The sequence below is a fragment of the Acinonyx jubatus genome, chromosome E2 (assembly GCF_027475565.1).
Source record: "Acinonyx jubatus isolate Ajub_Pintada_27869175 chromosome E2, VMU_Ajub_asm_v1.0, whole genome shotgun sequence".
Classification (NCBI taxonomy): Eukaryota; Metazoa; Chordata; class Mammalia; order Carnivora; family Felidae; genus Acinonyx; species Acinonyx jubatus.
In genome coordinates, this window is record NC_069396.1 from 50,746,515 (window position 1) to 50,770,044 (window position 23,530).

At 54.7% G+C, this 23,530-nt stretch overlaps 2 protein-coding genes across 3 annotated transcripts in view; both read right to left on the reverse strand.

Annotated features, from left to right (window-relative positions):
- Nucleotides 1-2,318: 2,318 nt before the first annotated feature.
- On the reverse strand, nucleotides 2,319-12,043 carry DACT3 (dishevelled binding antagonist of beta catenin 3). Its single transcript, XM_027037875.2, has 4 exons — nucleotides 11,483-12,043; nucleotides 5,889-5,985; nucleotides 5,596-5,748; nucleotides 2,319-4,599 (listed from the first exon to the last, which is right to left on the reverse strand). Exons 1-4 carry the CDS (start codon nucleotides 11,729-11,731, stop codon nucleotides 3,203-3,205), a joined length of 1,896 nt encoding a protein of 631 aa, XP_026893676.1. The 5' UTR covers nucleotides 11,732-12,043; the 3' UTR covers nucleotides 2,319-3,202.
- Nucleotides 12,044-18,866: 6,823 nt separating this feature from the next.
- PRKD2 (protein kinase D2) overlaps nucleotides 18,867-23,530 on the reverse strand; it is a 35,169-nt gene continuing 30,505 nt past the window's right edge. For both annotated transcript variants that reach the window (XM_027037876.2, XM_027037878.2), the window contains 3 exons: nucleotides 23,166-23,433; nucleotides 19,651-19,736; nucleotides 18,867-19,333 (listed from right to left, as the gene is read on the reverse strand). In XM_027037876.2, the coding sequence (XP_026893677.1) occupies nucleotides 19,121-19,333; nucleotides 19,651-19,736; nucleotides 23,166-23,433 (567 nt within the window). In that variant the 3' untranslated portion in view covers nucleotides 18,867-19,120. The remainder of the gene's footprint in view (nucleotides 19,334-19,650; nucleotides 19,737-23,165; nucleotides 23,434-23,530) is intronic.

The window sequence follows — 23,530 nt, forward strand, 5'->3', positions numbered from 1 at the left end:
GTGGACATGCAGGTGAGCACAGCTGGCCTGGTCTCCTGCTCTCTCAGAGTTCAAAGCTACCGAGAGGTGGACCCCCCATCTAGACACAAAGTCAAAGCAGAACAAATACCATTCTCCACCTGACTGTGGGGTCAGGTGGGGGATGGGTTCTAGCCCTAACTCCCTCCTCCTTGCTGTGTGATCAGGGTAAGTAATGGCCCCTCCCCAAACTTCTAGTTATCCATCCATGAAATGGGTATGATTATTGAACTTATCCAATAGAAATATGGGCGAAGAGTATGAACAGGCAATTCACTGAATTACAAGTGGGCCAATGAATATACCAAAGTATGTGTTGCCTCAAGGGAACAGGAGAGAGACATGCTAATTAAAACAGAACATGGGAGGGGCGCCTGGGTGGCTCAGTCCGTTGAACGTCCGACTTTGGCTCAGGTCATGATCTCACAGCTCATGAGTTCAAGCCCCACGTCGGGCTCTGTGCTGACAGCTCAGAGCCTGGAGCCTGCTTCAGATTCTGTGTCTCCCTCCCTCTCCTTTCCTCCCCCACCAGCACTCTGTCTCTCTCTCTCAAAAAATAAATAAATAAATAAATAAATAAATAATTAAAAACTTAAAAAAAATAAAATCACAAAAGGTTAAAAAAAAAGAAATGAAAATATCAGCTGAGGGCGCTTTTAGTGGGAGGAAGTGTGGCAATGTCAATTAAAAGTTTTTAATTTTTTTTTTTTTAATTATTGAGAGAGAGAGACAGAGCATGAGCGAGAGAGGGACACAGAATCCGAAGCAGGCTGCAGGCTCTGAGCGGTCAGCACAGAGCCCGACCGACGAGGGGCTCGAACTCACAAACCATGAGATCGTGACCTGAGCCGAAGTCGGATGCTCAACCAGCTGAGCCACACAGGCGTCCCTCAATTAAAAGTTTTTAAATGAGTGTACATTAATGACCAAACAATTCTATTTCTAGGAGTGAAGCCTACAGAAATACATACATATATGCACATAGAGGTATGTACAAGGACATTCCTGCAGCAAGGTCCCTAACAGCAAAATAATTGGGAGAGCTGACAATCCCACAGTGGACTCTTATGCAGCTAATAATAATAATACAGTGAGGGGGGCACCCGGCTGCCTCAGTCGGTAGAGCATGCAACTCTTGATCTTGGAGTTGTAAGTTCAAGCCTCATGTGGGGTGTAGAGATTAATTAAAAATAAAATCTTAGAGCGCCTGGGTGGTGCAGTGGGTTAAGCATCTGACTTCTGCTCAGGTCATGATCTCAGGGTTTGTGAGTTCCGGCCCCATTTTGGGTGAGCTCGAGCCCTGCTTCAGGTGAGCTTGAGCCCCACTTCGGGCTCCACACTCTCTCTCTTTCCCTCTCTCTCTGCCCCTTGCTCACTCACACACTCTCTCTCTCAAAAAAATTAAAAATAATAAAATAAATAAAATCTTTAAAAAACAATCATTATACGATAGGAAAATGTCATCTAAATTGAGATGAAATGGACAATTTCCTAGAAGAATACAACTTAGTAAAACTGACACAGGAAGAAATAGAAAAGTTAAATAGTACCATAACCATCAAAGAAACCGATTTGTTTTTTGTTTTGTTTTTTTGTTTTTGGTTTTTTTGAGAGAGAGAAAGAGAGAGAGGGAGAGGGAGAGAACCCCAAGCAGGCTCCAGGCTCAGCATGAAGCCCAACGCAGGACTCTATCCCAGGACCCTAGGATCATGACCTGAGTCAAAATTAAGAGTTGGACGCTCAACCGACTGAGCCACCCGGGTGCCCCCCCCCCCAATATCTAATTCTTAATTAAAATCCTTCCCATAAAGAAATCTTTGGACACAGATGACTTAACACCACCAAATGAAAATAATAATAATAATAATAATAGAATAAAAGTGATAAATAAGGCAAATATATGGTTCAATTTATATATGTATATATGTACATATACATGGTATATATGTATAATATAGTTATATATTTATATAGTTACTTAAATTCACATATGTATGCAAACACATAAAGGGAAACATTCAAGGATACACATCAAACTGACTATGATGACTTTTGAGAAAAGAAATTTGGGTTGGCCCTTCACTTATATTTTTATGAAACCATGTTTGTGACCAAACGCAACTCAATCAAAGGTCAGATTCATTGTGGTAAAACAGCCCCATGGTAGGAAAATCAGGTTGAGACCCACCCTGAGATCTGCCACCTGGCTCTAGACCCCTATGTTCAAAGCAAATAGTAGCTGCTCACTAAACGTGAGTCCAAAGGAAAGCCATTTTACCACAGAAGGAGAGTCCACCACGTATGGAACAGTGTGCATTTATTTACAAAGAGGTTAGAGAAACACAGAATCTGGCCCCCCTGTGCACTGGGGAGTCACCATCGTCATAATAAATACAGTAATTTTAAAAAAGAAAAAAAATACTGGATTGGAACAGCTGAGGGTCATCCTGGGCTCTCCCCACTCCCTTTGGGAGGGGGGAGAAAAGGGGGGGGGCATGAGATAGAAACCATCTTCCTTCTCCTCTTCTACCTCCTAGTCCTCCATAACTGTCCCGGGATAGAGGCGAAAGAGTCCTTCTTTCCAGGTGCTACCACCTCCTAACTGACCCTCAAAACCCCAAAGTCAGTGCTCCTTCCTTTCCCAGGGCACTCTGCAGGCACCACCTGGGTCAGACACAGCGTCTCTGACCACGGTGCCAAGGGGATAGCTTAAGAATCCAGGGACATGGATGGGGGCACTTTGTGAATGGGGGGGGGGGGGGAGAGACACCAGATCTGGGCATGGAAAGGAGGAATAAGAGGGTTCAGTGACAGTGGTGAACGTGAACAAACGGACTAAGTGTCTAAACTAAAATGGGGAAATTCGAACTGAATTACCCCTTCCGCATACCATATTACACCCATAGTACAGATGAGGAAAGTGAGGCCCAGACAAAGGGAACTTTCATGCCCAAGGGCTGCAGAGCCAGCAGCTGAACTGGGTCAAACAGGGCTCCTCCCCCATTCCTCCCTATGGTGGAGGGGGAGCCTTTTCAACCAAGACTGCAGTGGATGGGGGCAGTGAGGAAGGGTCTTTGGAAGCAGAGAAAATGGTGGTCTTTGGAAGGGAGGTATGGAAGGGTCAGTGATTGGGAGTGTGGTGGTGCAGAGGCCATGAAGGGGGAGCCCGAGCAAACCGCCAAACTCACACTGTAGTCATGACCTTGAGAGAACCCGAACGGAAACGCAGTATCTTTTTCTTGAGTGCGTGGGAAGCCTTGATCTTCACAAACACTTTGGCGGGGCCCGCGGGTGCCCCTCCACCTGCACCACCCCCTGCCCCAGAGGCTGCGGTGGCTGCCACCAGCTGCTGCGGCCACACCAGGCCACCGCTGCCGTCTGAGTCGCTGGATGCGGAGCTGAAGGCAGGCGACTCCCCCTCGCTGGCGCTCGATTCACTCTCCCCATAGCCGCCGCCGACGCCGCCGGTGGGACCCCGGCGCCCAAGGGGCCCCAGGCGCCCCGCAGAGCACTCAGAGTCGCTGCCCGCGCAGCCATAGAGAAGACGGCGCTGCGGAGCTGACGGGGATGGGCCGGGCCCCGGGCCGCGGGCTGTCGGGGCTCGGGGACGGCCGCGGCGTCCGTCCGCAGCGTCGATCTCCGCCGTGGAGCGCCAGCGGCGGCAGGACCCCGCGGCCTGCGCCGCGAGCGTGGGCGCAGGGCCGCGACGGGGCCTCGGCGGCCGGGGCTCTTCCCGTTCGGCCGTGGGGTACTTGGGGGGCCCCGGAGGCACCGCGGCCGCGCGGCCCAACAGGCTGGTCTCAGACTGGGAGCGCGCGGCCTTGCGAGCCCTGGGCGAGCCCCGGCGGCCCGAGGCCTCCGTCACGCGTCCGCGGCGGCCGGCGGCCCGGGGACGCTCCCGGGGTGGGGACTGCTCCACGCTGCGGCCACGGGTCAGTGGTGGCGCTTTGCGGCGCGCCGCGCGGCCGGGGAGGCCGCGGGTGGCGGCCTGCGCGCCCGGGATGTACTGCGCCTTCACCAGGCGACCCTCGGCCGGGCTGTCGGGGGGCGAGGGAGCGGCGGGCGGCGCGGCGGGCTCGGGCGCCGTCTCCGACTCCCACGGCGAGGCCCAGGCGCGCCCCAAAGGCGCCGGGCTGGCGGGACGGCCCCCCGCGCGCTCCACTGGGGGCTCGGGCGCGGGCCGCGCGCCTCCGGGGGGCGGGGACACGTCGGGCGGCCTCTGGCGCACGCTGTTCTGGCGCCGCGGGCCCCCGTCCGCGCCCCCGGGACTGGTCCGGGGCTGGCCCGCCCCCCGGCGGCGGCGCCTGCGCAGGAGCGCCGAGATGTAGCCGTCCAGGGGCCGCCCCGTGCCGGGGGCGTCCGGCGAGTCCGCAGGAGGCCGGACGCAGGGCCGCGGGCTGCGCAGCGCCACGGCGTGCAGGGGGCTGGGCGTCAGGAAGGGCCCCGCGCGGGCCCGCCGCTCCGCGGAGGAGCAGGCCTCCGGGCCCGCGGAGCCCGCTGCCGTCGGGTAGGGCGCCGAGTACGATCGCGGCACGGCTGCCCGAGCGCTCACCGCCTCTGGAGCACTAGGACTGGCGTCTCCTGGGGAGGGAGGCAAAAAAAAAAAAAAAAAAAAAAAGGAAGAGAGTGGAGAGACTCTCGAAGCCCCTTCTAAGGTGAGCCTAGGAGGGTCAAGTTGCCTACCCCTCCTCCTCCACTGTCATCAAAAACCCTGCTCTCCCCCCCCCCTTCCCTCATACCAGGTTCATAACCAAATCTTCACAAGACCCTGAATGGTCTGTCCCGCCCCTGCCTCTCTGACCTCCATCTCTGACGCCTCTCCTCTGTAATTTTAGGTCTCCGGCTACATTGGCTTCCTGGTTGCACCTGCCAGTCACGTTCCAGCCTCACGGCCTTTGCCCTTTCCGTGCCCGCTACCTGGAACACTCTTCCCTGAGGATATCTGTTTGGCCCGCTGCCTCACTTATTTTAGGACGCCACTCAAATGTCACAGTCTCAGTGACATCTTCCCCGGGGCCGCGTCTTCTAAAATGGCAACTGCCTCGCCGATTCCAAAGAGGACGCCCTCCCTGGTCCCCTTCCCCTAACTTTCTTCTCTGTCTGTCTATATCTGACTTATCTTGTTTATTATCTGTCTCTCCCACTGGAAAGTCAGCTTCTTGAGGACAGGGGTCTTCCCCCACCCCCCCCCCCACCCCCGCCACGACTGCATCCCTCACCACGAGGATAGGGCTACGCCGGCACATAGTAGGGGCTCAGAAACTTACTTGTATAAATGGACAACAGCAGTTCCTGTTTCCCGAGTGGCTACTGTGGGTGCCAAGTCTAATCGCAATTAGGGCTGAGGCTCCCTGAATACGCAAAACTTCCCTACAACGTAGGTGCTGTTATCAATCCCACTGTAACCGAGGGAGACACGGAGGCCCCGAAAGAAGCAACAGGCTCAAAACCACACGAAAGGGGAATGTCACAGCCAGAATTCGAATCCAGGTCAGTCTGACTCAGAAGCTTGGGCTCAAAACCACTCTCCTACTGTCCATTCCCTGGTTCTCAGGGCCCCAACCCCACCCACCTTACCTAGGGACTTGGGCCTCTCGCTGGCATAGATGCCCCGGGGTTCAGCGGGACCCAGGCGTCCATAGGAGCCGGATCCAGAGAAGCCACTGTCCCCACAGAAGGTAGAGGGTGGTGAGTCTGGACCCCCCGTGGAACTGGGGTCTTCATAGAAGCCTGGATTCCAAGGAGAAGAGGAGAGATCATCAGGGGCCTGGGTGGGGAAGCCAGGGGTGGGGGAAGGAAGAGACCAAGAGGTACCCTGAGAGGTAGGGGCAGGAGGAAAGATGGGGGCGTCCCAGGCACGCCCTTCTTACCTGAGCTGCGCCCGCTCTCCTGTTCCAGGCCCCCAGACTCCAGGCTCAGATCTCCCAGCTGCTGGCCCAGGTCCCAGATGAGCCCAGGCAAGGCCTCCTGAGGGCATGAGGAAAGCAGAATGCGCCCCCAACCTCTGCCAAGGAGCCCCCCACATCTTCCCAGACCATGGATAGGGTTTCGCTTTGACAATGAGGCTCTGATTTCGAAAGGGTAAAAGCACCCAAGCCCCAGGATCTCCCCCCTCAAGTTCTCTGTCCCTTCAGCCCAATAGAAGTCCTTCCGATGGTCTAACTCAAGTCGTTCGTGCTGCAGTGACATCACCGTCTCTTGGGTGTGCTAAGCTTCAGAAGGCCTGCTCCCTATCAGGTGTTCCCTCCATTTGTGCTCGTGGCCCCTTAACACCTATTAGGATGTCCCTCTTTGAGCCTAAGCTCAGGTGGTCCAGCTGGAAGGGCAATTCGCTGCTACCTAGCAGATCCCTTGGCCATGGGGTCCACCTTCTCCAGTCCTTGACCTTCTCTTCTTGGATGCTCCCGTCTCCCCCCCCCCCCGCCCCTTATTGGCAGCAGAAGGTCCTTCTGCAAGGCTTCCTTAAGTCCTTCCTGCTGCAGACCGATTCTTTCCCTCATATGGATACAATAGGCAGACCCCGACTCATGCTAAGTCCTTTGCTCCTTCTCTTGGGAAGAACCACTCCCCCGCCCCCCAACACCTACTGGAAAGTCCTTCTGTGAGTGTAGCCTTGGTACTACAGCAATAAGCCCCAGCAGGTTCGCTTGCCTGGGGGACGGCATCTTCCACCTGCCCTTGCTTCATTCCTACCCAGAAGCCTCAACCCCCTCCTACCCCCCCCCCCCCGTGTCTCCCATCGCCCCTCATCCCCAGGAGAAATTTCTGTTGAGTCTATCCCGGATCCTTCTTGCTGCAGGAAATGATCATTTCTTAGCAGGGATGAATGAATGAAGGTGAAAACCCTTTTAGCGGAGCGGCCGTCATTAGGGAAGGGGGTGGGGCTGAAACAACACAGATGGGGCCTCTGAGACACTAGGGCTTAACCCCATTTTGGAAAACAGATCCAGGAAGAGTCCCACATGGGTCTGGGTGAGGCCAGAGGTGGCGGCAGCCGCGGGCCGACGGTTGACCCTCAGACAAAAGCGGCTTGTCTGGACGGCGGGCGGGAGGCAGGGAGGGGGGAGGAGCTGGGAGGCCAGGCGCCCAGCCCTGCCTATTTAGGGCAGAAAGACGGGCCGGCTCCCCCGCAGACGCCCCCCCCCCTCCCTCTCCCAGCTTCCTACTCCAGCGGCGGCTCTCCTGGGCCCCCGTCCTCACCCCTCCCTCCCCCGCCCCCAGAACAGAAGCCCCCTTCTGGGCTTGTTTATAGGAGCAAAGTCAACAGATCGGTCCACTTTGGGCTCCTGCCCTGGGCCGTGCAGAGATGCTCAGGGTGGCGTCATCTTTGAGCAGAACCCAAGAGGGCAGCCCAACTGTGTCATATCAGGGGTGGCTAGAAGCGTTCCCGGAGCGCCCACGTACCCCACGTCATGTCCCCCCTACTAATCGCCCCCTTGCTCACTCTGCCGTAGCCTCGTAGCCACACTGGCCTCCTTGCTGTCCGCCCCCCCCCCTCCCCAGCACGCCTTGCGCCTGGCCAGCTCCTACCTCTGTAAGATGTGTTTCCCCTGAATTTCCCCCTGGCTCCCTCCCTTGCTCGGTTCAGATCTTCGCTTTACATGATCCCTCCTCTGACCAGTCTTTCCAAAATAGCTCCCCAGTCATTCTGCACCCTGTTGCCCTGCTTTCATTCCCCACCCCCACCCCCACCCCCACATGACCTCCTGGCTCAGAATGATACATTGGGTTGTCATTTGTTTTTTGTCTGCTCACTAAATGTCGTTCCTGGAAGGCAGAGCGTTTTGTCTGTTTTGTTGGCCAAAGCGTCCTTCCCCCACTCCCCCCCCCCACACCCCCACCCCAAGCCCAGTGCATAGCACAGTGCCTGGCACAGAGTAGGCGCTCAGGAGATGTTTGCTGAAGGGATGAACGTATACAGCAGAATACTATGCAGCTGTCAAAACGGAAGGAAGCCATATGTGTATACAGGCATCACTCACATAGAGCTTCCAGGCGGAAAAGGAAAGGGCATAGCACCAGCGTGAGTCAGAATTACCTGAAGGGCATTGTTCGCGCCTAAATTACTGGGTCCCGCCTCCAGAGCTTCCAGAGCTTCCAGGCTGGAGCCCCATTTGCATATCTTGCAAGTGCCCCCCCCCCCCATCCTGCTAGTCCAGCAGCCACACCTTGAGAACCACTGGCATTGTCCCCCCAAGGACCTCACCCAAGAGACCGAAATTTGTGAGAAAGCAAAGCATCGGGCGCCTGGGTGGCTCAGTCGGTTAAGCATCCGACTCTTGATCTTGGCCCAGGTCACGATCTTGCGGTTTGTGAGTTCGAGCCCTGTGTCGGGCTCTCCGGCTGACAGCGCAGAGCCGGCTTGAGATTTTCTCTTTCTCTCTCTGCCCCTAACCCATACACGCGCGCTCTCTCTCTGTAAATAAATTTTTAAAAGATTTTTTAATACAATAAAAATTAAAAAGCAAAGCAAAACACTACACTTCTTGGTATGTAAGCTGTGGAAGACGTCTGGAGGGACTCACACCAAGGTGACAACAGTGTCGATTCCGAGGAGACCTGGAACAAGTTACTTCCCCTCTCTGGGCCCTGGTTTCCTCCTCTGCAACATGGCATTCAACTCCCTCTCTTATGGGGTGTCATAAGGATTAAATGAACTAAAATAGCAGTTTCTTTTAAGCTCTTAATAAATGCTAGCTTTGATTATTACACGAAAGCTCTGAATTTCTTTTTCTTTTTTTACTATTTACTTATTTTTGAGAGAGAGAGAGAGAGCGAGCACGAGCAGGGGAGGGGCAGACAGAGAGGGAGACAGACACAATCCGAAGCAGGCTCCAGGCTCTGAGCCGTTCAGCACAGAGCCCGTCGCGGGGCTCGAACTCACGAACCTGGAGATGGTGACCTGGGCTGAAGTCGGGCGCTCAACTGACTGAGCCACCCAGGCGCCCCCAAAGTGCTGAGTGTCTCAACAAGGAAAATAGAAAGTCATGTTTCACTCGTGTAATTAAAAATAAAGATGAAACGATTGATTTGGGGGGGGGGGGTGAAGTTCTGCCCGTGTCATGTCGGTTCCCAGAAGGAGTTAAGGGGGACAGACAGGAGAGGTCTCCCCTTGCCCCGCACCTGGACCCTCCAACACCACCCTAGTCTACACACTCTCACTGTTTGTAAGTTTGACCCCCATCCCTTCCAGGTGCGAAGCAATGATAACTCTTTAAAAAACCAGAAGGATGTTGGCCTGAATCTAGCTCCCTGTGTACCCACAATGCCCCTCATCCTTTTTTTTTTTTTTTTTTTTTTTTTTTGCAAACCCTTCTGCCAGGGGACCGTCCGCCATCCAGGGAGGGTTAACATGCATGGGGTTACGACCTCTGGAGACCCCTTTGCCCAAGCGTTTCCAGACCTTTGTCCCCACCCCACCCCCCACTGCTCGTCCAATTCCCTTCATCTCTATTAGGAAGTCCTTCTGCAAGTCTAACTTAAGTCCTTCTTGCTGGAAGGGGACCCTTTCTCTTGGTGGGAGAGAACAGAACCCCCACCCCACCCCCATCCAGGATTCTTGCCTCTTTTCTCTGAATATCCCTCGTCTTCACCTGCACCCCCCACCATTCCTATTAGAAACTAATCAAGTCTGGCTTCAATCTCTGTTGCTTCAAAGGGAGTGTATTCCTGGGGCAGGGGAGGGGGGCATAAGGGGGGGGTGGGAGGGGGAAGTATCCTAAGACAGAGGCTCAGGGATCAGAGGAGGTACCCACACCCTCCTCAGAAGGACCCAGGAACCCCCAACGGCAGAGGAGTTTATATTTAGCGTTTCTCTGTTCCTCCCTCGGTGCCGCTGTCTCTCTCCCGCTGCCTGCCACCGCCTCCTCCCTGACGCTGGGACGGAGCTTTGCCTGGAGAGTGTGGGGGAAAGAGGCCTCTCCACTACCACCTCCGGGGGGGGGGGGTTAGGCAGAGGGGCGGAGAAGGGGGGAGACTTAGGGGCAGGGATGGGGAAGCTGAAGGACAGAGAGAGGAGACTGAGGCAGAGAGAGGGCGAGACTGAGGGACAGGAAGGAAGGACACAGCCTGCCCATCCCCGTGCTTTCTCCCTCTCCTCGTAGGGTGGGAGGTGCCTTCCCAAGCCCAGCCAGCTTAGGGTGGGGGGGGGGGAGCGGGGTGAAGGCCCCCACAAGGCGTCTCCAACTTTGGGAGGGGGTGGGGCCTCCCACAGCTGTTTCTGTTTCGAGAGAAGAATGTGCAGGGTCCCGCTCCCAGTCGGGGGAGGGGCTGTGCGTGCAGCCCCGGAGTCTGGCTGCAGACCCCCTCCCCATTCCCCATCTGGGGCGGGGGCAATGGAGGTCAGCAGCAGGGAGAGCCCCCTCCCCCGCCACCCCGGCTCAGGTTTCCCCAAACGGGAAGCTCTGACCACACACAGGCTTGGGGATGGGATCTGCAAGGGGAGAGCCAGGGTCTGGGGCCTGGCAGGCTGGGGGGGGGGGGGGGGGAGGGGAAGAGAGAGGTGGGGACAGGGACTTGGGGCCGGAACAGAGAGGTGCAGAAATGCAATGGAAGCCTGGGGAGACAGCGATAGGCACAGAGGGTTAAGAAAGATAGAAACAGACACTGAAAGTCACAGGGATGTGGCAATAGGGAGAGAGAGTGAGGGGAATCCAGGAAGAGGTCAGGAGAATGAACAAATGACAGAGAAGGAGAGAGGGGTGGTGCTCCTTAAGTCCTTCTGGAGACCTCTGCCTCATTTTCCACCATGAGAGCACTCGGGGAGTTCAGAAGTCGGGCCCCCACGCTGCCTCAACCTGCCTCTTCTGGGATTAACCAAGGCTGGGACCAGGTAGGAAAGGAGGGAAAGTGTCACCAGAGAGTAAAGATGACCGCGGGGTCCTCAGGGACTGCAAGCTTCCTCTCAGCAGTGGTCCCTCCCTCAGGAAGCCCGAGGATCCCCTCCCCCCCCACCCCGCCCCCTCCGGAGATCTCCAAGCACATCGGGACCTAGGGAAGATGGAGCCCTGGTAGCGGGGCCAGAGCGGGGCATGTTTGGATCCCGGCTGTGTGACCTTGGGTGAGTCACTTGCCATCTCTGAACCTCAGCTTCTTTCTCTGCAGAATGAGGACTATCACCCTCCTCTCCCCCAAGCTTCAAGAAGACAACGCATACCAAATACTCGGCCCAGGCTTGACACATACTTAGCGCCTAGAAGAATTTTCTTTGGGGAGAGGGTCTGTGCATTTCACGAGGCCCCAGCGGAGGCGATGCAGTCCCCCCCCCCACCACCACCACCACCTTCCCCAGTTTGGGGTTGAGGAGGCCAGATCCCGCCCGCCGCCCATACTCCTGGGTCTCCAGCCCCACCCCCTGTCCTCTCCCCCTCCCCCACCGCAACGGGTGTCTGAGCATCCAACCGAGACAGACAGACAGATAGACACACACGGGGGCGGAGGGATGGACGGACAGGCGGCCCCTCACCAGCTGCTCCTCCAGGGCCGCTGCGGCCCGGCGCGCCGCCGCCGCATCTTCGTCCTCATCGGCGTCCTCCTCGTCCTCGGCCTCGGCGCCCCCCATTCCGGGCTGGGCCAGCCGCAGCGCCTGCTGCACGCGGTACTCCTGCCTCTCCCGGAGCCAGTGCAACTCGCAGAGCCCGGCCAGGCTGCCCTCCAGCCAGCCCCGCAGCCGGCCCCGCTCGGGGCTCACCGGGAACGAGAAGGCCCGGATCATGGCTGCGGCCCCCCACCCCAGCCCGGCCGGGCCCCACGGCCACCCCTCTCCGGGTCCCACCTCCCCGCCCCAACAGCCCGCCTGCCCGCCCGCCCGCTGGCCCGGCTGTCACCGTCTCATCTGCATAGGCGCCCGCCCATTGGGCCGCCCACCCGCGCCTTATCTGCATGGCCACGCCCCCGGCGACAGAGCAACCGTCGCCTATTGGCTGCTACGCTCCTTTACGAAGCTGCTCGGCGGTGCACCCGCGCCCCGCGACGCGACGCATGCTCGCAGCTGCCTACTCGCTTTGCTTCTGGGCGGCCTCGCCACGCCCCACCGCTTGCCAGCCTTTGGGGCCTGGTCACGCCCCCTCTCGCGTCACAATGAAACAAGTCCGCCCTTGCTTCAATGTCATTGGTCCGTGCCTCCCGGGTCCCGCAGCTGGTTCCGCCCCCTTGCGGGCGAGCTCAGGCTACCATTGGACTGTCCCGCGAGAGGGGAAGGGGTGATCTATAAATAGGGAATGGGTCCACGTGACAGTTTGGCAGCTGCTCCTCTCCCCCCCACCCCTAGCAACCCTAAGCTGCTGAAGCTGTGCAGGGGGCGGACAGGGTTATTGAGTCGAGCCCCGATTTTGCCTCCTCTTCCACGAAGCCTTCCCAGACACTCAGCTGTATAACCAGAGGACCAGGCTGGCTAAGACCGGCATCCTCCCATAAAATGATGCTTCTAAGCGGGACCGGCTTCACCGGCGTGTGACCAGCTTAGGAGGGCCCTGTGCTTGGTTTAATATTCGGCTGTTCCTGTCTTGAAATTCTTATTTTTTGAACAAGGGGCTCCGCATTTTCATCTTGCAGCAGGCTTCCCAAATTATGTAGACAGTCTTAACTTCTAACTAAGAGTCTGAGATCGATGACATCCCAAATTCTGGAATTAGAAGACCAGCCTGGGTGGAAGATTCTATAATTCGACCAGAACAGAATCTAAGCGTCTTTTGTCTCCCAGATCGTATGGGATATTGCGTTCACCATTCTACGATTCCAGGAGCCTTTGTTCTACGTTCTAAGAGGCTTTGTTCTCAGCATTCTAAGATGCTCTGTTCTCGACGTTCTGTGGTCCTAAGAGTCTGAGCCTGACTTTGGTTTCCAAGGTTCCCTCTGGCTCCCCTGGCTCCGCGAGCCGGGCTGGCGCCCCCTCAGGCGGCCAGCCTGTGTCACTACGCCGAGTGTGTCCCCCTACAACCTTCAAGATCTAGCTCCAGTGTTCATACCCATTTCTCAGACAGACCTTGACTCCCTAAAGGCCAGGGCCCAGAAGATCATATGAGAACCTCCCTCTTCTAGGACCCTCCTGCACCAGAATGCATTCTGGTCGTAAGCTGGAGAGGCGGTGGTACTCTTGAGAGCTAAGATTCTGGAACCAGACTAGGGGGAGGGGAAGGGCGTGTGAGCCCCAGCCCTGCCCCTTTCTAGCTGTGTGACTTTGAGAAACTTGGTTAACATCTGTGCCTCGGTCTCCTCATCTGTATGATGGGGGTCATAACATTATCTACCAGATAGAGTCATTCTGAGGATTGAGCGAGATATTTGTCTAGAGCCTTCTATGTAGAAAGAGCCACAGAAGGGTCTGATAAATAAGTACGAAATAATCTCGTGAGTCCCAATGAGCTTGGACTTTAGTAGAGACAAACTATAGTCAATCCCCCTCTTGTTTAAGACAGACCTAGACTGTCCTTTAACTGCCTTAATTTTCCAACAGTGGGGAGATGATCGAGATTCATGATAGGTGGATCTAGGGAGCTCAGTCGCAAACAAGATTTTCTCAGTAGTTAGTGTCTGGGGTGATGTCAGGATTGGTTTTCCATCTCTGCTGTTTGTGCAAAGCCAGTTGAACCATTTCTTGCATAAGATGCTGGATCTGAAACTGATTTAGGATTTGGTCACTGGGCATTCAAAGATGGGTATTCCTAGGAAAATAAATAAAAAAGAGAATTATTAATGGTTGAATAAGGGGGTAAAACCAAGATTTGAGGCCCGAGGGCAGCCAGCTGACAGGGTTGCAAGAAGGAGGTACAGAGAGATCCTTGGTTGATGGAGTCAGAACAGTGGTCACAATTCTGCAGATAACCTCATTGCCCCTCCACCTTTTTAAGTCTGTTTATCTAGAGAGCAGGGGGCATGCACGTGTAGGTAAAGGAGGGGCAGAGAGAGAGAGAGAGAGGGAGAGAGAGAGAGAGAGAATCCCAATCAGGCTCCGCACTATCAACGTAGAGCCCGACCCAGGGCTCGATCTCATGAACCATGAGATCATGAGTTGAGCTGAAATCAAGAGTCAGATGCTCAACCAACTGAGCCACCCAGGCGTCCCCACCTCGTTGGCCTCTTGATGTTCCCATTGATGATGAGATGTCTGAGGAGTCCCTGGAAATGAACATGCAGCAGAAACTTCCAACTGTAACATACAAGGCCCTCCCTCGGAAGCCCCGGACCTGGGCGCAAAAGTTGCCCAAACATGGGTGGAGGCCCTATTAAATCCTCGGGGCTTACTGCTAAGCATTTGACTCCTCTGATGCTAATGAGAAAGGGGGTCGCAGTCATCCTAGACCCTGTGTCTGTAGGGTGACTTTCAGCCTTCGCAGGATGTGGCTGGTCTCCTACATTTGTGGGGAATTCGGTGAGGGGTGGAGAGAAGAAAGAGTGAAGGTTAGACATGAATAGACTGAAGGGGGATCGAAACTCTGAAAAGGACTCACAGGATTGGCAAGATAACAGAAGCCAGTCGGGCTGGTAGGTAGGTACCAGTCTGCAAAATCCTCACACACAAGGCACGCCTCACGGGGGGCAATCCAAGACTCATGGAAATAATTGTCTCATTTAGCTGAGGGGCTCAGCCAATAAATGCTGATTGAAGCTGGGACACCAAGGAGAAGATGTAGGGACGGGACCGGGGCCATGAAATGAGTCACAGGAGGGGTGATGCCGCTTGTTGCCAAGAGAAATTATGAGTGGCCCTGGTTGACTCGGGGTCGGTAGTGTTTTGATAGCTGGAAAATCTGGGTGAGTGCAGTGGGGAGGTGGTTCCTGCCGTTAGAGTTGTTATGGTCTGAGACGGAGTCCCATGAAGGGGCAGGATGCGAAGGAGCCCAGAAATCCTGACTCATCGATGCTAGGGATAGGGAGAGGTTACTGTCACAACCAGGCGGTGAGTTAGAAGGAGTCTTTGAGGGGTCAATCTGCCTGCAACCCATCCTATTTCCAAATCAGGTTACATGCTGACGGACGGGGGGATAAGACTTCAACCTATCTTTCTGGGGTCGGGGGAGGGGACACACTTCAACCCATCACAGCCTCAGAAACCACTGGAGTTGCGTTTTAGTCTTGGGTCGAGATGCCACGAACGATGGGATAAATTCCTCCTGTGGCTACCGTTAGCCTTCGGATGTGGAAGTCGGGTGCTTGTGGCTTAACGTCGTGGCAATGCGTCCCTAGACACCTTGTGTCTCTGGGGGGTACGTGTTGAGTGTCAGTGAGTGAGCCGAGTGGGGGGATCATCCACATATTGGATTTGGGGGGGGTGGGTATGGCAAGGGGAACCACACCCCTCAAATGAGCATTCAGGGTCCCCGGAAAGGAAGAGGGGGTTTCCGTGACCTCTTGAGGCACTCCTGTCCCTGTGCATTGTGGACTTTCCCGGGTGAGAACAAAAAGATGGAGAATCTGGACGTAGAGGGAAATGAAAGAATGTGTAGACAGACGAGGCGTTCGTAAGGTAAGCTGGGTGGTGCCGGAAGGTATAGAGAGGCAGAGACAGTGTTCGGATTGGGAACTCGCAGCGACCCAGGTTTGACTCTTATTTATGGCCTACAGGTCTTGGCCTAGCCATGTGCCAAAGTCTTGAGGGGTATTTATGGACACGGAGAAAGCCTGTCAGAAGGGGATCCTTGGGGAGACTAAATCTTAACCCTCGAATTTGGTGTCCCTTTTCTTTACAGTCCCTACAAGCACCTCTATCAAGATCAGGGTTGGTAGGGGGCGCCTGGGTGGCTCAGTCGGTTAAGAGGCCGACTTCGGCTCAGGTCATGATCTCACGGTCTGTGGGTTTGAGCCCCGCGTCGGGCTCTGTGCTGACAGTTCAGAGCCTGGAGCCTGTTTCAGATTCTGTGTCTCCCTCTCTCTTACCCCCCCTCCCCCCGTTCGTGCTCTGTCTCTCTCTGTCTCAAAAATAAATAAACGTTAAAAAAAAATTAAAAAAAAAAAAGATCAGGGTTGGTAGTATCCAATGGCCCTGACAGAATGGGCTTTTTTTTTTTTTTTTCAAATTCAAGGTGTGGGGCCTTAAGTAACACTGTATGGCTTTGCTTTGATGTGCCCCGGCATCCTCATGATTGATGTTGGACTAACCTCATGGAATTCTGCAATCAAGGTATTTCTCCAGCTCATGTGATGGTTTTTTTTTTTTTAAGTTTTTATTTCTTTATTCATTTAAGTAATCTCTACGCCCAACGTGGGCCTTGAACTGACAACCCTGAGATCAAGAATTGCTCTCGATGCTCTTTGGACTGAGCCAGCCAGGCGTCCCTCACATCATGTTTTTGATCGTCTCTCTAATTTCTGGCCTCAAACTTAACAAAACTAGTGGCCAAGATCGAAGCAGTGGGATTATCCAGGATCAGGCCTGAGTAGGCATTCTGTATATTTCCCAACGTGGGTCTGTCATTGGGGATGGATTTGTCTATCTGTTGTCTACCCTCCTGGACCTTGGACCAATCAGTTTTATTTTTATTTAAAAAAATTTTTTTTAACGTTTATTTATTTTGGAGACAGAGAGAGATAGAGCATGAACGGGGGAGGGTCAAAGAGAAAGAGACACAGAATCTGAAACAGGCTCCAGGCTCTGAGCTGTCAGCACAGAGCCCGATGCGGGGCTCGAACTCACAGACTGCGAGATCATGACCTGAGCCGAAGTTGGCCACTTGTTTAACCGACTGAGCCACCCAGGCGCCCCAGACCAATCAGTTTTAGAGGGAGAAGCATTCGAGATGGAATCCAAGAGACACTCTCCAATATTATCAGCTCGAATTATACCTCAAAGATATTCTCATTTATCTGGAGATTCTCATTGAGATTCATCTGAACTTCTTTTTTTTTTTTTAAGTTTCTATTTATTTTGAGAGAAAGTGTGTGTGAGTGGGGGAGGGGTGGAGACAGAAGGAGAGAATCCCAAGCAGACTTCATGCTGTCAGCACGGAGCCTGAGGCGGGGCTCGAACCTAGGAGCCATGAGATCATGACCTGAGCCAGAATCAAGAGTCAGGCACTTAGCCAACTGAGCCACCCAGGTGCCCCCCTCATCTGAGCTTTTTTTTTTTTTTAATTTTTTAATTTTTGTCAACGTTTTTATTTATTTTTGGGACAGAGAGAGACAGAGCATGAACGGGGGAGGGGCAGAGAGAGAGGGAGACACAGAATCGGAAACAGGCTCCAGGCTCTGAGCCATCAGCCCAGAGCCTGACGCGGGGCTCGAACTCCCGGACCGCGAGATCGTGACCTGGCTGAAGTCGGACGCTTAACCGACTGCGCCACCCAGGCGCCCCAATTTTTTAAATGTTTCATTTATTTTTGAGAAAGAGACAGAGTACGAGTGGGGGAGGGACAGAGAGAGAAAGAGAGAGACACAGAATCCAAAGCAGGCTCCAGGCTCTGAGCTGTCGGCACGGAGCCCGACGTGGGGGCTCGAACTTGTGAACTGTGAGATCATGACCTGAGCTGAAGCCAGACGCTTAACCGACTGAACCACCCAGGTGCCCAATGAACTTCTTTAAATCAAAGAGCCATCGCTCTGGATTATCAACAGTAGCCAAACTATGGAAAGAGTCCAAATGTCCATTGATGGATGAAGAGAAGAGAGGGAAACAAACCACAAGAGACTCTTAGCTGTAGAGAACAAATCACGAGTTGACAGAGGGAGGTGGGTGGGAGATGGGCCAGATGGGTGATGGGTACTAATGAGGGCATTTGTGCTGAGCACTGGGTGTTTTATGTAAGGGATGAATCACTGAATTTCTACTCCTGAAATCAATATCGCACTCTATGCTAGCTAAAATTTAAATTAAACAAACAAACAAACAAACAAACTGAGCCTGGATGGCTCAGTCGGTTAAGTGTCTGATTCTTGACTTCGGCTCAGGCCATGATCTCACAGTTTGTGAGTTCGAGCCCTCATCTGGCTCTATGCTGTCACTGTGGAGTCGCTTCGGATCCTCTGTCACCTGGCTCTCTGCCCCTCTCCCCCTGGTGCTCTCTCTCTCTCTCTCTCTCTCCCTCTCAAAAATAAATAAACATTAAAAACATAGTCTGGGTGACAATGAGGAGCTGGAGGGCAGGGGTCAAAGGTGGAGCGATGTTCCCTCTGCCTACAATCTCAGGACCGGGATGAAGCTTGAGAAGTTAGCTCAGAAGACCGGCCTTCCCGACCCCGAGGCTCGCTTGAGACTCACCCAGCCATACCCACTCTGGGTCTTCACTGTCCTGGGACGGGTCTCTCTCTCCGCTGGATGGCGAACCCCCTGAGGGCAGAGCCTGGGCAGTCTCAGTCACCACTGTGTCCCCAGCATCACCCACCACAGTGTGACAGATGGATGACCCAGTGAATGAACACATTCTGTGCGTAGAGAAGTCACCGCATCGGTTTAAAAGAAAATACTAAATGTTGCGCATCAGGTTTCTACTCCGGACCAGACTTGCGCTAACTGCATTGTTCTTATCAGTGGTTGTGATTAGTAGTAATGTCCCCAACCAAAACAGTGGATCAAACAAGCCATGGGGTTACTTTGCTCCAGACCCTCCGAGCCTCCAGTCGGGCTGCATCCATCCTCCCCTCCGGGCTTACTCCTTCCTTTTCGAACTCTTCCTGCTTTTCGCTTCCCCATCCTCCTTCTGCTCCCCTCCGTACCTTCTTCCCCCTTCCAGACTTCCCTCCTGGCAGTCCTCCCTCCAGGTTTCCCACCCCTGTTGCTCCTTCTTCCAAAAGTCCTCCAGCTTCCAGCCCCCTCGCCGCCACCTCTCCCATCCCTCCCGCACCCCACCCACTTTTAGGAAATATCCTCTTTCCGGGTGAACTCCAGCTCCGTGAACAACAGACTCATGATACGAGAGTGCGGTGTGGCCAGAGACTCAGGCCATGGGGCCAGAGATGAGTTCGTTTTAATTGCTGGGGAGTTCACGTTGCAAATAACTACACCCCTCCACGGACACCCGCCGTGCTCCTCCCCCGGGGCGTGCGCCATCCGGTTTGGGCAGGAAGCCGCTTCTCCTTAGATGGAACAGTTCCATGAGATGGTGCGGGAGGGCAGCTCTCCGGGGACGGGAGGGCAGCATCATGGGGCAGCCAGGGCGGGGGGCACGGGGCCTCAGAGGACGCTGATGCGCTCGGCCAGCCCCTGCATGTCGTGGTCCTGCGGCGGGAGGGCCCCACCGAAGTCCCCATCGGCGGGCAGGCCGGGCCCGGGCAGCGGGTGCTCGGCCACGAACTGCTCCCAGCGCGCGTCGTCACTCTCGTGCGTGATGTACCGCTCGCCCATCTTCCCCTCCAGCTCTCGGAGGTCCAGCCACGTCTGGTACTCCTGGGCCCCGGAGACCAAAGGTTAGCAGGCACAGAGCACACAGCGCCCGCACCTTATCCACCCCGCGGGGGACGGGCCGGGTACCAGGGAAGGTGAAGCCACGCCCTCCACAACCCGCCCAGCCAATAGAAATTCAGCTCCACCTCCTTCTACAGCCCAGCCAATGGGAACCTCAGCCACGTTCGCGAGCCACGGAAAATGTACCTGCATCCCTCACCACCCGCACAGCCAATAAGCCATCTGGTTCCTCCCCTTACCCCAGCCCAGCCAATAGGACCTCCCACCCCCTTCGCTCTCAGCCCCGCCCCCTGCATCACCTGTAACCAGGGGTGACTGAGAGATTTGTCCACGCTGTAGCGCTTGCGCATCTTCACCTGCAGCAGGTTGTTGATGAGGTCAATGGCTGCACGGGAAGGAGACAGTTCAAGTCCTGCGCGCTGAGGGGCCGCCCCTCCCCTCCAACAGGCCACTCCAGCCTGCGTGCCTACCATCCGGGGCCTTCCCTCTGCATGGCCCCGGTGGCTTTGAAGCCTCACCTGCACCACTCGCTCACCCACCCGTTTCCTCATTAAATTACCATTTTGCCCCCCCCCCCTTCCGACGTTGCACACACACTAGCTCCTACATCTCTTCACCAAGACTCTCCCTCAGTTTCCCCATTTCTAGGTCACCTTCATAAGCTTTGTCATACAGAGGTGCATACAGGAACACCTGTACTACTCCTCGCTTAATATTTTTCTTTAAGCATATACAGTGGCACGAAATCTGGCCATTTGCAACAACTGGGTGGAAGAGTGTATTACGCTAAGTGAAATAAGTCGGAGAAAGATAAATATCATATGATTTCACTCACATGTGGAATTTAAGAAGCAAAACAGATGAACATAGGGGAAGGGAAGGAAAAACAAGATAAAAACACAGAGGGAGGGGGGCGCCTGGATGGCTCCGTCGGTTAAGCATCCGGCTTTGGCTCAGGTCGTATCTCCCGGCTTGTGAGTTCGAGCCCCGCGTCGGGCTCTGGGCTGATGGCTCAGAGCCTGAAGCCTGCTTCCGATTCTGTGTCTCCCTCTCTCTGCCCTTCCCCCACTTGCACTCTGTCTCTCTTTCTCAAATAAAACATTAAAAAGAGAGAGAGAGAGAGAGAGAGAGAGAGAGAGGCAAATTATGAGAGACTCCTAAATACAGAGAACAAACTGAGGGTTGCTGGAGGGGAGGGGGTGGGGCAGTGGGCTAAATGGGCGATGGGCATTAAGGTGGACACTTGTTGGGATGAGCCCTGGGTGCTCTATGTAAGTGATGAATCACTAAATTTTACTCCTGAGACCATTATTATACTATATGTTAACTAACTTGGATTGAAACAAAATTTTTAAAAATATATATTTTTGTTTAAGCCAAACCATTTGTCCAAGATATACTGTGAAGTGGACAATGCAAATTGAAAACCAGTAAGCTGCCATCTGCGTAAAAGGGGGAAATAAAAGAATATAGATCCACATATTTTCTTGCACTATTTTTATAACTTTTTTTAAAATAAAAGTTTGGATTTATCTATTTTGAGAGAGAGAGGCAAGGTAAGAGAGGGAGAGAGAGAGGATCCCAAGCAGGCTCTGCACTCTCAGCATGGGGCCTGACTCAGGGCTCAAACTCACGAACCGTGAGATCCTGATTTGAGCCAAAATCAAGAGTTGGACACTTAACCAACTGCGCCACCCAGGTGCCCCTATAACTTTTTAAAAAATGTTTGTGTATTTATTTTGAGAGGGGGAAAGAGAGTGTGAGCAGGGGAGGGGCAGAGAGATGAAGAGAGAGAATCCCAAGCAGCCTCCACGCTGTCAGCACAGAGCCCAACGAGGGGCTCGATCCCACGAACCAGGAGATCATGACCTGAGCCCAAATCAAGAGTCGACGCTTAACTGACTGAGCCACCCAGACTTGTAAAAAGACTTGTAATAGCCATGGTCTTTGGGAAGAATAACAAAGGACTGAGAATTTTCACTATAGATCCTTCTGTATATTTAATATTTATTTTTGAGAGGGGGGAGGAGCAGAGAGAGAGAAAGACACAGAATCCGAAGCAGGCTCCAGGCTCTGAGCTGTCAGCACAGAGCCCGACCTCGGGGTTCGAACTCACGAACCGCGAGATCATGACCTGAGCCAAAGTCGGAGGCTCAACCGGCTGAGCCACCCAGGCGCCCCCCCTCCCATTCTGTATATTTAAAAATTTGAGCCATGGGGGTATTTAAACAAAAATCGACAGCATTCGGTTTCACATCACTTCACTTTTTAAAAATTCATTTTTCAAGGTAAAAATGAAAATATTACATCACCCTGGTCAATGAAAATCCAAAGATCACTTGCCAGGCGCACAAAAGTAAAATGAAAATAAAACAAACTTATTCGACGGTAGTCAGCCAGCGGTTTCCTGCAGAAGGCCCAGAGACCGGCCTGTCTTTTAGGAAATGGAGAATTGGGAAGTGCCAGGCACTCAAGACAAGCCATCACTTGTCCAAGGCTGTCTCCTTGATCAGAAGCCTTGAAGAACAAGGCCTCACTGTGTGAACCCCTCTGAGTACAGGCCTTACCCACACGGCCTCCCTCACACATGGCCATCCACACCAGATTCACTCTTACTGAGACTTCTGAGTGGGTCCCAAAAGACCACGCTGAGGACCCCCCAGTATTACTCTAGCGCTCGAGAATGCACATTCTTATCACTTCGTGCTTACCTGTCTCAGGCCCACCACTGCCGCCTTTTTCTGCACTGACCCCCACGGCACCCCTCCCCGGCCCCCGCCCTGCCTGCTCCATGAGGCCACATCCCTCTAGGGCCCTTCCTTCCTCCACAACCTTCTCTTCACAACCTTCTCCTCACGTGATCCCTTCTCTCCTATTCATCCCAGTATTCCCAGAACCTAGGACAGTCAGTGCTGGGCACATAGTAGGCACTCAGCAGGTAGTTGTTGCATAAACTGTTCTGAATAGTGATTGTCTTCTTAGCCCCCCTCGCATACTCTGTCTTCCTTAGCTCCCCGGCTCTGGGACCTGCCCCCTTGTTCTTACAACCCCCTCACGTGCCCCAGTATCTTAGCCCCGCCGTAGGCGCGTCCCCACACCTGGCTGGGGCCCCAAAGTTACAAGCCTCCTGGGGCCCAAGTCACAAGACCAAGTGTCACTACCCGGCCACAACGCTGAAGCCCCCGAATCCCACTGTCCGTCTCAGGCCTGGCTCCCCTCACTATGCGCCCCCCATTCCCACCCGCTTCTAGGTTCAGGTGACTTTGGTCCCAGGACAGGTCCTTCTGGACAGCTTCAGAAACCCTCCATGGCCCTGCCCCTCCTCTCGCCACGCCCCTAAACCAATCCCCTCCATCGCTGGACCTGCCCCCTTGGCCCCAGGCCCAAGTCAGCCCGGCACCCAGCAAATGAGCTGCCCTCCGGAGCCACTGCTTTTGCAAGGCTAACCCTTCCGGGGTCATAACCCCAAAGCCTCCAGCTGTTTGGTTTCCTCAGGTCCAGCGGTCCCTCTCCTGGTCCCGCCCTAGACCAGCCAAACCTCGCTCAGGCCCCAAGGCGCCGTCTGTCCCCTGCTTCTGGAACACTTCGTTTCCTGTGAACTAGGAACCAGGCCTGACGGGTTCCACACAAACCCCTGAGTCCCCGCCCCAAGGTTCCAGGTCCAGGGCACCTCACCTTTTAAAGGACCGCCCTCCCCGTGGCCCCACCCGTCGCTAGGCCCCACCCCATAGTTGTTTCAGGGCTCCACCTCTTCTGCGGCCCCGCCCCTCCGGCCCCGCCCCCTCCGCGCCCTCCGCCCCTCGCCTCCGCCCACCTCCGGAGGAGATGCAGCTCCAGGGGCAGGCTGGGTACATGAAGGCGGCGTTCTGGATCTGGTCTTTGATGTCCTCATCCTCGTTGAAGGGGAACGTGCCACTGAGGCTGACGTACATGATCACGCCCACCGACCACATGTCCAGGGAGCGGTTGTAGCCCTGGTTGAGCAGCACCTCGGGCGCCAGGTAGGCAGGCGTGCCCACCACCGAGCGCCGGAACGACTTCTCGCCGATGATGCGCGCGAAGCCGAAGTCGCACAGCTTCACCTGCAGAGGGCGTGGGGTGGAGGGTCTGAAGGAGTGTTAAGGCTGCACCCCACCCAGGGTCCCCACCACCACGCCCCTCCGTGGCATTCCAGACAAA